Source organism: Aedes albopictus, chromosome 3 (assembly GCF_035046485.1).
Source record: "Aedes albopictus strain Foshan chromosome 3, AalbF5, whole genome shotgun sequence".
Taxonomy (NCBI): Eukaryota; Metazoa; Arthropoda; class Insecta; order Diptera; family Culicidae; genus Aedes; species Aedes albopictus.
The window spans coordinates 407,134,327-407,148,015 of NC_085138.1; the positions used below are offsets into that span (position 1 = coordinate 407,134,327).

A 13,689-nucleotide genomic window follows, 5' to 3' on the forward strand; every position below is an offset into this window, starting at 1 on the left:
TAATTTAAAAATCAATGCATAAAATTTTGTATTCAATTCGTTACAAAACTCAAAACAAGATTTTCAAATCTTCAGGTCTACGACAGACGTTTTTTGCCAAAACAATAAATCAAATGTTTGAATAGGAATAATGCAGTACCCTGGTAAAAAAAATATTTTTAAGCTTGCACCGAGAAAAATTTCTACTCAATGACTGAGTTGGCCTTACTCAGAAATCGAGAAATCCTTTGTTTTCTTACTCAGTTTCGGCTAAAAGTGGGACAACCCATTGGCAATGGGTTGTCCCACTTTTAACGAAAACTGAGTAAGAAAACAAAGGATTTTTCGATTTCTGAGCAAGACCAACTCAGCCACTGAGTAGAAATTTTTCCCTGTGTGTGCCATAGTCAATTTAGGGTTGTAAATTTGTGACTAATTCATAAAAGGGCATCCAATCATTTTGCTCACTGTGTCACCGGGCATCTTGGTCAACGAACAACAATTCCATAATGCAAACTACTACAGTACATAGCTGGCAGTTTCGCTCGTCCTTTTTCGTTTATAATGGCTTTTTTTGTGATCAGTATCTTCAACAGGCAGTAGTGAGGTTACTTTGCTGTTCTCTCTTTTGAAGAGAGTACATGATATTGTTTTTTTCTTAAGCTTTTTAGTGATTCCGATTTGATTTCGTAATGATATGCAAATCCCCAGAAGCGTATTATGATTTAAATTAATAATTTGTTATTATGTTTGCTTGTGTTCTTGAGTCGTGTGGTACAAGACATTTTTTTCTGCTATTCTGTTTTACCTACGGGTCCTCCGAAGAATGGTTAATGAAGCGATTTTCTTGGAAGCGGCTCGGGCGATGTAGTCGCACTTTTCGCTGTCGAACGTGCTCCGAATACGAACGAGCATTAACATTTGATATTTCGTCTGTGACTTTTTCGCTGTCATTCGCTTTGACTATTAGAGCACATGGGTACAGCCGCACGATACGGGCACTCTTTTTCAACGTAATTACACACAACCGAAAGGTCTTAGACGCTAGACTATAATTACACACTTCCTACAACGGTTGCCTTCTTTGATGACGACCCTCCGCCGCCGGTTCGTCGCTTCGTCACGACTGCATTCATAACACATAAAAACTCTAAACCTGCCGAAAAATCCCACCCTCGGAGGCACTCTAGCACTTGATAATTGCTCACTTCCCCTTCCATAACCACTTCAGACCAACCGATCCTGAACCTTCCGGTTGCGCTTCTTCCCGGCCAGGATGAGATTCAAATGCTTCAAAATCTCCGTGCGATCGCTGAGATCTGCTGCATTTCCCACACTGTTGTATCCTCTACGAGGAGGTCACACACTGGTTTCCGAGTTGAGCTTCAGGACAAACTTGTTGGATTTTGGATCGATGACCTCTTCGCTGATAGTGAAATGAGGAATCTTATTGATCGAAACCGTTAACGAAACGTCGTTCTGGATCAGCTGGAATGTACACCCGTCCATAATGGGTCGCGACAGTAGTTCATCGCAAATCAGAGCCCAGTTGTGATTTGTTCGACGTTCCTTGTCATTTTGAAGTACTGGAGCTTCTACGAGGTAAGGCTCCAGAAACGCCCTAGGTGACATGTCATTCTTTAGACAATGTGCTAGGTGTTTCAGGATTGATTCAATGGTGTGACGAGGTTGCTGACGTGTAACTCGAAGGTATTTTTGCAGGGCTCGCGCCATGGATGGGAATATGGCTTGAGCAGCTTCTTGGGGATCAAGAGGGATGACTGGAGCCTGGGGCTGGGGCTGATCATTCTGCAGTCGTTTTATATGGGTGAAAGCTTCTTCAGCTGCTGTAACAAGACGGGCTCTTCGTTTCTTGACACGTCGGTCGTATTCATGTTCTTCGTAGAAACGTTCATTGTGAGAAGAATCTCGTCTACGAGCATGCGCAGCTAAGACAGCTCGTGATTGGCTTTGTTGTTGAGAAGGATTAGCACCATCAACATCGTAGTACTTGAAAGACGACAAAGCTTTACGCTGTGATTTGGATACTGGCAATCGCTCAAGATATGGATTATAGACACTGAATTCTGTGTAGTATCGCTGTAATACCCAAACTGCTGTTCGCTGTATGCTGAGTTGACCTATACTGTAGCTGTGCGATTCACCGTCAGGACTTCGAATCACCTTGATATAGTATATGGGCTGCAGATGACGAATCTCCAGTAAAATAACAGCTACGTAATGCACGAACAGAAGTGTGTCGGTGAAATTGGTAGCGTAGGACACTAAAGTTTTATAATCGACAGCCTCCGAACCGGATACGATCGCCTTGGTACCTTCAGTCACTTGCACTATATAAAATAACCAGTATGCGAATGTGGTTATCAGCACCAGCAGCAGCACAGATGCTCGGAAGAAGAATATCCTGGGCATGATGGCAACAGGTTTTCGCATAAAAACCGCCCACAGACCTATCGCCAGAAGTAGCATTCTTGCGGCTAATGAGACAAGCATTCCTTTGCATTCTGCATTACACGCCAGCAGCTGTAACCTATCGTTCTGCGTCAGATCTAGGTTGTCAAATGCTGAAGGGAAAAATCCCAGCTTTGGTAGAACTGCCATCACTAATGGACTCACGAATGCTACGGCGCTCAGCAACACTGATAGGGCGCGCTCCAGATATCGTTGACAAGCAAATCCTATGCCAGTATCATCGGACATCTGCCAATAACTAACATCTTCCATAGATATACTTTGTTCAGATGTGTTCCCCGTGATTGCCGTTGTATTTTCACCCCATGTTTCATCCTGAGGCAATATTTGTACCTCTATCACTTCTTGACCATCGCGAGTGTCATCGCCAATGTTCACACTAGTCTGGAATGGTGCCATATCTGGTCGTTTGTTACGAGAGTGATTATTTCTATGAGAATGCCTCGTGCGATCCCTGTGCGATCCTAGGGTGCTGCTATTATTACCACCGGTATGTCCTCTTGAACGTCTCGTTGTTTTACTGCTCGGTTCTGACTTTACCGATTCAGTTTCCATTGTTCAAAATCGCCCATCCACACTTTCATCGGCCAACATTGGCAGGGCGAGTAATCTGCAACGCTGAGTAATTTCCTCGAGTCCACTAACAACTCCACAGGAATGCTTGGCCTCTTTTCGAATGACTAATTGAAGTTTTATTGTCATATACGTTACACCTCAGTGACATCCAGCCGCCCATAATACTCTCACGGTTTGTTTAGAACAAATTGATTCATTCCACTACTGCTACTGGCACCGGTCAATACTGTTGTGAGAAAGAGATCGAGCCAAACCTGCCCTTACAGTTATTTCTTATATGGGGGACTGCTTTTTCACTTGCTTTTTGCACCGCTCGCTACCATCGACGGGGCAAGGCACAATCAAAACCAAAGAGGCACAACATATTTTCTAACTTTTCAGCCGTAATCTATCACATTTCTCAGCTGCAATCAATTGACACTCGAAGATTTTCACATTGCTTGTGTAATTTACATGGGAAAACTGTTTACATTTAATTGCATTGCTGATTTGTACACTCTCTTTTATGTGCAATTAACAATCGTCCCGTGTCGGTATCACACATTAAAAACACTTGAATTTCTCACAAAATCACAATTCAGTCCGGTAAAAGCTGAATTAAATAGTACAATCGTAGATAAATTGTAATATCTCGATCTAGTTCGTAATGTCTATCACAGAATCACCGAAAAATGTCAGTTTTGTGTCGATGCGAAAAAACGTTTCCTCCATCTTTGTTTTACTCCATTTTCGGTTTGGAAAGAAACGGTGAACGAACGCGTACACTGTGCTGACGACCGACGGCAACTCTTCGCGATGGTATATTGTGTGTGCTGCGGTGACGAGGCAAGGAACGCGAATGCCGTGTTCACTGACAAGTGCAGGAAAGCAAAGTCAAACAAGAGAGGAAAAGAAAGGTTGCAGTCTCCAACGACACGGCCGCATCATCAAGTTCTTGTTTGATTATAGATATATTCTCTCTCAGTTTTTTCTCTTTTCTTCTCACTAACACGGGTTTGGCAGGTTTGGTAGCTCGTTACTTAGAAAAGGTGGGAATAATATTAACAATGATGTTTCAGATGGGCATATCCAGTGCAGATTAATATCTTCTGCAATTTTTTAACCTGTTGTCGAGCCTGTTGTAGTATTTAATTGTTGTTAAAAGCACTTTATCCAGCTTTCCACGCTTGAGGTCCCAATTGAACTGAAATGAATAAAATAATCTTTCTGTGAAACCTTACCATTTTGACGTTTATCCTATTTAATAATCTTTTCGATTTAGGGGGCACACATCTTTGGAGAATTAATTTTCAGATGTATAACCAGATTATGATTTTCTTCATAGTTCTTTATCGGTCGATAGCCATAGTTTCAAAACAAATCGATATCAATTTCAATCACATCGAAAAACTCTCATTGGTTAACCGGAAAGCTTCCCAGACAACGACACGTGCACGTTTTCCCCAAATTCTGAACTCTTGAGTTCTGGAGTTTTCTAGATAAGTATGCTTTTGTTGTACCTTCACCGCAACATGAATATATCTTTTATCACAATTCAATCAGCATAGAAGATCGAAACCCTTCGGCTCGCCGGAAGTCGGAATCGAATACTATCCTCTATAATACTTCTTATACTGGTAGTGATAGATTCCCATAGGAAGAGCATATTACTCAGTTTTAAATAAAATATTAGGTTTTAATATGCTGCCAAAAGTATAACCATTTGCTTTGGAAATAGCCTTCATAACACGAAGTCAAAAACGTAAAAGCGGAGTGTGGGAGAACTTGCAGAGCTTTGTAATTAACCTATACACACTCAATTTCGATTTCTCTGTTCGGTAATTTATTTTACAGGTTTTGAACCGTAAAATACAAAAGTTACTGAGTTTTCAGCATTTTTGTACAACGTAACTGACGTTCAGTAATATTTTTTTGGCATTTTACTGAACACGGTTACAGTTTGTGCCGAGTGTTCAGCAAAGTTGAAGATTTACTGAGTTCAGTCAAATGTCAGTAAAAAGCAGTACTGACTTTTCAGCATTAGCCTGTGCGCGCAGGCTAAAGCTTTCAACAGTGTTCGACATTCGATGAGAAAATCTTATTGGAATCTTATTGGAATCGTAAACAACAGCTTTTCCCATTGAATTCTCATTGACTGAAATTCAATTTAACCGTTATTTTGTAGTTGAAAATATGATTTTTTTTATCACGCGAAAATCGTTTTTTTTTCGTAAACCGTGGGATGGACGTACTTCGGACATATTGCGCTGGATAGAGGGCCAGATCTGCTGTCCAATGCATTACGTCCGCATTATGTTTCACATATTTATTTCAAGAAAAAATTATTGTTTCAACCGTGACGACAATAGACTAACGTAAAGGTAAAGTAATACATCAAAGATTATCATTAGTTACATGAAAAAATAATTGAGGATCAAATTAGATTAGAATTAACAGAATTAATTAGAAACAATTACGGCAAGTATACTAATAGCTGGAAATTCAATATTTTTTTTGTCGTCAATTCAATGCAAAACTGCAAATTAGAACGGTGATTTTTTTAACGGTTGGAAGTTTAATTTACTTATTTATTTATTGTAATGACCTTCATCTAACAAAATGTCATCAATTAATTAATTAATAAGGGGATTCATTTGATAGCGTAAACCACTTATTAAAGTATATTCTGATTAAAGGTCGCGATCGCCAAGGCGGTCTTCGATTATTTCATTCACAATTTCATGAAACATTTCAAATAACAGAAAATCATGAAAATAAAGAAGAAAATCGCGTTAAGTACTGTTCCTTTGAATTCCACTAAGAATTTGCATCCTTTGACAGATACGTATTTCGACCTCAACTGTAAGGTCGTCTTCAGTGTCTTGTACTTGACTCGACTCATGGCTTACGCAGCAATTTAAACTGTTTAGTGAGTCCTCTTAATAATTAATTAGTTTTGTACTGTTCATTTTAATTCCGCCCTCTAATGTTTATCTTTTGACTGATACGCGTATTTAGACTACTACTTATAATCTTCCTCAGTGTCTCCTCTAAGCAGAATATCCTCTTCGAATGAGTGTAGTGTGGATTTAGCACCAAATTGGTGTCGGAAGTAACTTCATTGACTTCCGCTGCCTTTCCTGTGCGTTAAACATAAAGTCGGAAGTAGTGCGCTGAATAGAGCATCAGATTTGCTATACAGCGCACTACTTCCGACGTTCAAAAATTACGTCCAACATTTGGGGGAGGGGGGGGGGTCTAGAAAAGTGTGACACTACGTGTATTGGGTATAGGAAAAGTGCGTGACAGAGGGGGGAGGGGGGGTCTAGAAATCCCGAAAAACGATGGACGTAATATTTGAATCTTCCCATAGCGATCCTGGCCTCCAGTACATTGTGACAGCAGTCGAGTTATGTCAAACACACAAGGCTACGATGGCGCTACCTGTGTTCATTTCATAGCGACCGTTTTAGTTATTTTATGCCGTTTTTCTTTTTTAAGGCCGCACGGGACGACGTGTAATTTTTCCTATCTTCCCTCTCTTTCTAACAATTTGCCTCGCGATTTTGAAGAAGCAAATATCAATTTCCACTGCACTGACGTAGCTGAAACTTTAGTCGATTGTGCACCACAAGTGAGCAAATGAACGATCAAATTTCTAGTCAATAATATGAAGTAGAAGTTGAGATTTGCATCTTACTAGCAACAGAGCAATGGCGGACGATTCAACCACCGTCCCGTCCGGCCTTAACCTGGGTTGGAACTAGATTGGCGGAAAATGTGTAAACAAACAACGTCAAACAAACTTTAGTACAAGCGAAACCGAAGTCGAGTTGGGGTTGAAACTGTGATCTCATCCACTTCCAACCCATGTTGGAACTGGATCTGAAAAACGGCATTAATGATTCATTAAAAGGTATTTACAACACGGAATATTGTGGATTTAGCACCAAATTGGTGTCGGAAATAACTTCATTGACTTCCGCTGCCTTTCTATGCGTTAAACATAACGTCGGAAGTAGTGCGCTGTATAGCAAATCTGATGCTCTATTCAGCGCACTACTTCCGACTTTATGTTTAACGCACAGGAAAGGCAGCGGAAGTCAATGAAGTTACTTCCGACACCAATTTGGTGCTAAATCCACACTACACTCATTCGAAGAAGATATTCTGCTTAGAGGAGACACTGAGGAAGATTATAAGTAGTAGTCTAAATACGCGTATCAGTCAAAAGATAAACATTAGAGGGCGGAATTAAAATGAACAGTACAAAACTAATTAATTATTAAGAGGACTCACTAAACAGTTTAAATTGCTGCGTAAGCCATGAGTCGAGTCAAGTACAAGACACTGAAGACGACCCTACAGTTGAGGTCGAAATACGTATCTGTCAAAGGATGCAAATTCTTAGTGGAATTCAAAGGAACAGTACTTAACGCGATTTTCTTTTTTATTTTCATGATTTTTTGTTATTTGAAATGTTTCATGAAATTGTGAATGAAATAATCAAAGACCGCTTTGGCGATCGCGACCTTTAATCAGAATATACTTTAACCACAGCTAATAAGTGGTTTACGCTATCAAATGAATCCCCTTATTAATTAATTAATTAATGACATTTTGTTAGATGGAGGTCATTACAATAAATAAATAAGTAAATTAAACTTCCAACCGTTAAAAAAATCACCGTTATAGTTTGCAGTTTTGCATTGAATTAACGACAAAAAAAGGATTGAATTTCCAGCTATTGTTATACTTGCCGTAATTGTTTCTAATTAATTCTGTTAATTCTAATCTAATTTGATCCTCAATTATTTTTTCATGTAACTAATGATAATTTTTGATGTATTACTTTACCTTTACGTTAGTCTATTGTCGTCACGGTTGAAACAATAATTTTTTCTTGAAATAAATATGTGAAACATAACGCGGACGTAATGTATTGGACAGCAGATCTGGCCCTCTATCCAGCGCAGTATGTCCGAAGTACGTCCATCCCACGGTTTACGAAAAAAAAACGATTTTCGCGTGACAAAAAAAAAACATATTTTCAACTACAAAATAACGGTTAAATTGAATTTCAGTCAATGAGAATTCAATGGGAAAAGCTGTTGTTTACGATTCCAATAAGATTCCAATAAGATGTTGAAAGCTTTAAATGATCGACAAAAAAGCACCACTCGTTAGTGTCATTCATATGTCGACTACGCCTGCGCGCACAGGCTAATTGGTATCGTTTTTACTGAGCTTTCGTTAAAGTAAAATGTAAACATTAATCCGCGCGCGTTTCCAGCTGTCAAAAAGAGAAAAAAGCTTTGATCATCAGAGCTGTCGCCCTCGCTGTCGCCATGAAACTGCTCTCATCATATTGCAGGCTATTGTGCGTTTAGCACTAAATTGATTTCCGAAAAAACTTCATCGACTTCCGCTGCCTTTCCTATGCGTTAAACATAACGTCGGAAGTAGTGCGCTGTATAGAAAACCAGATTTACTGTACAGCGCACTACTTCCGACGTTAAGTTTAACGCATAGGAAAGGCAGCGGAAGTCGATGAAGTTTTTTCGGAAATCAATTTAGTGCTAAACGCACAATACATCCCAAATTGGACTATCACACTTTTTTTGATACGCATAAAAAGTGTGATAAAAGTGCACATTTGCCTCAGATCGTCTCGACGTCTTCGGTGCACTTATTCCTCTATTTACAAGGAATAAGTGCACCGAAGACCTCAACTCGATGCGACGTGGTCATGCGCTGCACAGAGATGGCATAGATACACTGATAAACAGCTCTGCGTACACATCTTCAATAAAATGTGCGCCGCTCTGTTTTGCTACGAATGTGGACCGGCAACAAACACACATCGCTCAGCCGTAAAACTTTGCGTGAGTGTGCGAATGTGTAAGTTGCCACACGAGCTGCGCGAGCCGTCGCAGAGCTCAAACTTCTTCTGCGTGAGCTTCGCTCATTTCTAGGAGTGTGCTACACATCTGCGCTGTCTGAGCTGCAAGTTGTAGGCTCTCGGCAGTACAGAGTAGCGCAGCGCTGCGATGTGAGTTGTGTGTTGGACTGTACTTTCTCTTGCTTTCCTGCGCTCATCGTCCTGCGCGATGCGACAACGATGCCGAGTGCGTACAGTCGGACCACGCAGAAGATAATTCTTTACACGCACTCTTTCTCATCATGCAGGCTGTGTGTAATGTGTATTTTTTTATCTTCTCACTTAGCGCTCTGAGGAGCATGCCATCTCTGGCGCTGCAATCACACTTTGAAGGTCTGTGCACACCTGAGACGAGACTCGCGAAGAGGAAAAAAAGCAACGTCAAGTGCAGCCCAACTGAGCTGTCAGTTGCAGCCCGTTTTATTACGTTACCTAAAACGAGTAAAGTATTACTATCCGAGATAAATTATGAAGCCAAAATTCACTCCGAGCAGCATTTTCTTCTCCTGTACTGTCAAAAATAAATTGAAAACAATATATTCCAATGATTACTTTGCTTGGCGATTGTTGGCGATGCAAAATTTCACCTCAACATGATTTTGTGCGTGAATGGTATTCAGTCAAACTGCATGTGAGGTGATGCGGTCACGTACGTGTTTGAACCACCAGCCCAAAACATAATGTCAACTCAGATAGGAAGAAGAAAAAAATAACAAAGTGGAGAAAAAGAAGACCGTCTTCGCGAGTCTCGTCTCAGGTGCACACTATTGTGTCAGTCCAATTTGGGGTGCAGTCAGCAATAATGTTACATTTTTAACATCGATTCCTGTGCCGTTGCCGCATGTTTGGTATAAGTATTCGAAAATCCTCGGCACCAGAGAACTAGAATGGCCTCACGTGCGGACAATCCCCAACTAACATTTATTGTGAATGTAAACGTCAACAAAGCGTCCTTAATACGGCTTGATGCTGAGTTACTGTGCTGTACATATGGACGGAAGCTTCTATGCAAGCCCTATACCAATGAATCTGGCGAACTTAATCAGCTTGTACATGCTGTGCGATCAGCTTCTATGCCACCTAGTCATAGCTCTTTTCTCGGCTCCTATGTAACCACTAACTGAATAACATCTTGAGAAGGCGCTTTTTCAGCCTTTTCGCAGTTGTTAAATAATAGTTTTACGGCATCCCCAAATTAAACGATTAAATATAATTAGGTTATGGATACCGTGACGCAATACATGTGGAACTGGAATCCTCGCTTTTAAAATTGAATAATTAAAGTACTTGCCGCTACTTGGAATCGAACTCCCGATCTCCGTATCCACTGGTCCCGATGATGTCCTCGCTGCCACACTACTATATATAAATAACATAGAAAATAGCCCGTTTTGTTTTACTCCAGACAAGGCTTCATAATTGTGCCACAAGAAACCTTACCCAACTTCATCTTGCTGTAAAAGCTTGTGAAACGTCAAACGCAATAATGTTTGCATTGAACAAGCTGTGTGGTTGCGCCAACAGATTCTTCTTCACAGCTTCTAGCTGAAAGAGTGTTCTTTAAACGGCTACGAAGCGCTGCTGTTTTGTGTTTTGGCAACATTACAAAACGTACTGTTTAAAAGCAGCTGTTGTAGTGGCTGGGACTCTTACTCGATTTGCACATCTTCCGGCAAATATTCCGGCATTGAATTAAAGTGCAATAAAAGCAACCCAAATAATTTCACAGCACATACATGGATAGCTGTAAAGAATTTGTGTAGTAGCTATATATCCCGCTTAAAGTTTGTTTTGACAATAATGTTTATATCCGACAAGCCGTGTTGGTAAACCAACAGTTTCTTTATTACAGCTTCTAGCCGTAATGAAATCGTATAACGGCCTTTAAAGCGCTGCTGATTTAGGGATTTGTTAGTATAACGAATTGTACTGTATAGTAGCAGCTGTTTTGTTAGTGGGGACTCCTATTCGATTTGTTTAAGTTTTCACATCTTCCGGGAAATCTCCCGGAGTTGGAATAGAGTGGAGTAAAGGCAGCCCCAGTGACAAGCAATGGATTTCTGAAAACCGAGTTTGGTAGCTGTATGGTGCTTGTTTTGCAGTCGTGTATTAGCTTATGATTTATATTTGACTAGCTTTCCTTTTATCAGCGTTGACTGCTTTTACTCGATGGTTACACAACAGAAAGCAAATGACTGAAGCTTATAGCGCTGAAAATGTTAGTTGGGTCCTTCAGTGACTTCGTTTGTGCAAGTGCTACATCAGATTGGATACATTTGACCGCATCTCCAGATGGAGCAACACTCGGACTCGATCATCGACTGGATACTCCCGCGCATCGAGCTTTGCCCTGAGGTCATTCCGGTTCTGCCTGAGTTGTCGTAGATTTTAAATACTTCCAAAAGCGGCCGGCAGCCAGCAGGTGCACATAAATCGGAAGCACCTATGTAATATGGACGGATTCCAAATGCATCGAAAATGGGACAGGCTGGGAGGGAACACAATATTTTCCGAAACTGAAAAACTCAGCAAGACCAATCCAATCAAATTTTAGATTACCGAAAATTCAGTAACGTGTATATCAGCTATTACTGACTAAATCAGTATTTGTTTGACAGATCGAAATGTTGTGTGTTACCGACTTTTCGGTACTCACAACCATTTACCGACTTAACTCTGCTGTTCAAAAGCCCAGTAAAATTTTACCGACTTCGGTAATCAAATCTGAGTGTGTAGATGATTTCAAGTCTCAGACTTTCAATTGTTTTTTTTTTTTAAATTTTGGAAAACGTATTGATTTTTTGATTTTATTCGAAAGTGCACCTTTTTCTGAGCCTCTTTGATTTTTTTCAAATTTTTGGAACTTTATTTTAATGCCTAAAATCAATTTCAAAGAGATTTTTTGAAATTACCTTTTGACAGCTGGGTACTACGGTGCACTTATTCCTTGTAAATCAAGGAATAAGTGCACCGAAGACGTCGTAACGATCCGAGTCAAATGGACACTTTTATCATACTTTTTAGGCGTACCAAAAACAGTGTGATAATGTAATCTGCAATATCATTTTTCATTTGAAAAATTGATTTATTGCGCATTTCCCACCCCACTGAACCCCTTTCGCAGTTAGTATAAGTGCGGGATCGTGAATAAAACTGCGATTTTGCATCGAATCGTGTCGGTGTCTTCTGCGCACTTATGCATTACAAAGTGCTGAATAAGTGCGCAGAAGACACCGAAACGATTCGATGCAAAATCGCAGTTTTATTCACGATCCCGCACTTCTACTAACTGCGAAAGGGGTCCAGTTGGGTGGGAAGTGCGCAATAATACGTTTTTATACTCGATTTTATCATGCTAATCTGAATCTCGATTTCTCTGTTCGATAATGTTTCTTACTGAACTCAAACCGTTAAACCACAGATAACAGATGTTTATGCTAGTACAAATTTTTCGCAGAATCCTGTGTACAGTATGCGGCAGGAAAAAATGCGAAAGTGTTTTTCAACTTCAAACCTCATTTTCGGCCATTTGACATTAACCAATCTATGTTTCAACGTTCCATGATCTATAATAGGCTAGTTTTCTGAAAAGTTAATTAAAAAAATTCCCATTTTGGTCACTAACCTTTACAGGGCGGCACCTGAAGATGAAGACAACCAGAATTTTCAAACCGCAGAAAATCGCACAGGTCGCTAAATTTCGCATCTGATAAAACAAAATTTTTGATTATCTCTATAATATCATCAAATATATGTACTTATTTCATCTGGTATGTGAAACTACATGGCTCTGGATCAGTGTGGTCTGGTTGTTCATCGAATTTGAGCTCATTTCGTTACTGTTATAGTCATTTTGTTTAATGACCATTGGGCGCGCAGTTTATTGATATCCGCTTATTAGGCCTACACTATCACATGTTAAACATCAAATGTGTTCATTTTTATTTTTCAGTGCTAGAATATAGACATTGACTGATACACTGTCATGGAAAAATAGTCATATATATCCCATATTTAGCGTGTAGTAGTGCCTTGAACTTTTCGCATTTTTTCCTGCCGCACCCTGTAAATGTTCAAAACGATATACGTTGGCTCACTACCGCCATCTACTCAACTTATTGCGACATTACAGCTAACTTGAATGCAAGAATAGTTCAAAGTTCCAGTTTCATTCAAGATCGAATACAATCTTGAATGTAAAATTGCGTAGTGCATGCAATCTTGAAAGCGATCACTGACTATCGATCACTGCGCCATCTCTAAATGAATGCCACATGAGTTTCAGCTGCTCGTTACATACAAAATGGCTGTTGAGCATTTTTACACACATCGCCAATATAAGCATAAACGTCTGTTATCTGTGGTTAAACTGTTGTTTTACCGGAACTTCAGTATTTCTGTTTCAAAGCAACTGAAATTCGGTAATTATCTCCACGTTTTACAAATTTCGTAATGAAAAATGCTGAACACGCCGCAATAAATAAAGTTGACCGTACAAAATCGGTAAGCTCGTCGGTAAGTAAAATTAAGAACCGAGTTTTCAGTAGAAACAACACTGGGTCTCCAGTTAGCCTAGTGGTTAAGGCCAATCCGGAGACGGCGGGTTCGATTCCCGTTCCGGTCGAGAAAATTTTCTCGACTCCCTGGGCATAATGTATCATTGTCCTTGCCTCACAATATACAAATTCATGCGATGGCTGGCAAGCCCTTCAATTAATAAC

The 13,689-nt window shown here is 40.0% G+C and overlaps 2 protein-coding genes across 2 annotated transcripts in view; both read right to left on the reverse strand.

Moving 5' to 3' along the window:
• Positions 1 to 13,689, reverse strand: part of LOC109403726 (sodium-dependent transporter bedraggled) — a 358,384-nt gene that overhangs the window by 191,090 nt on the left and 153,605 nt on the right. The window lies entirely within an intron of this gene.
• Positions 662 to 3,976, reverse strand: LOC109403958 (vang-like protein 1). Its single transcript, XM_019676845.3, has one exon. It carries the CDS (start codon positions 3,025 to 3,027, stop codon positions 1,339 to 1,341), a length of 1,689 nt encoding a protein of 562 aa, XP_019532390.2. The 5' UTR covers positions 3,028 to 3,976; the 3' UTR covers positions 662 to 1,338.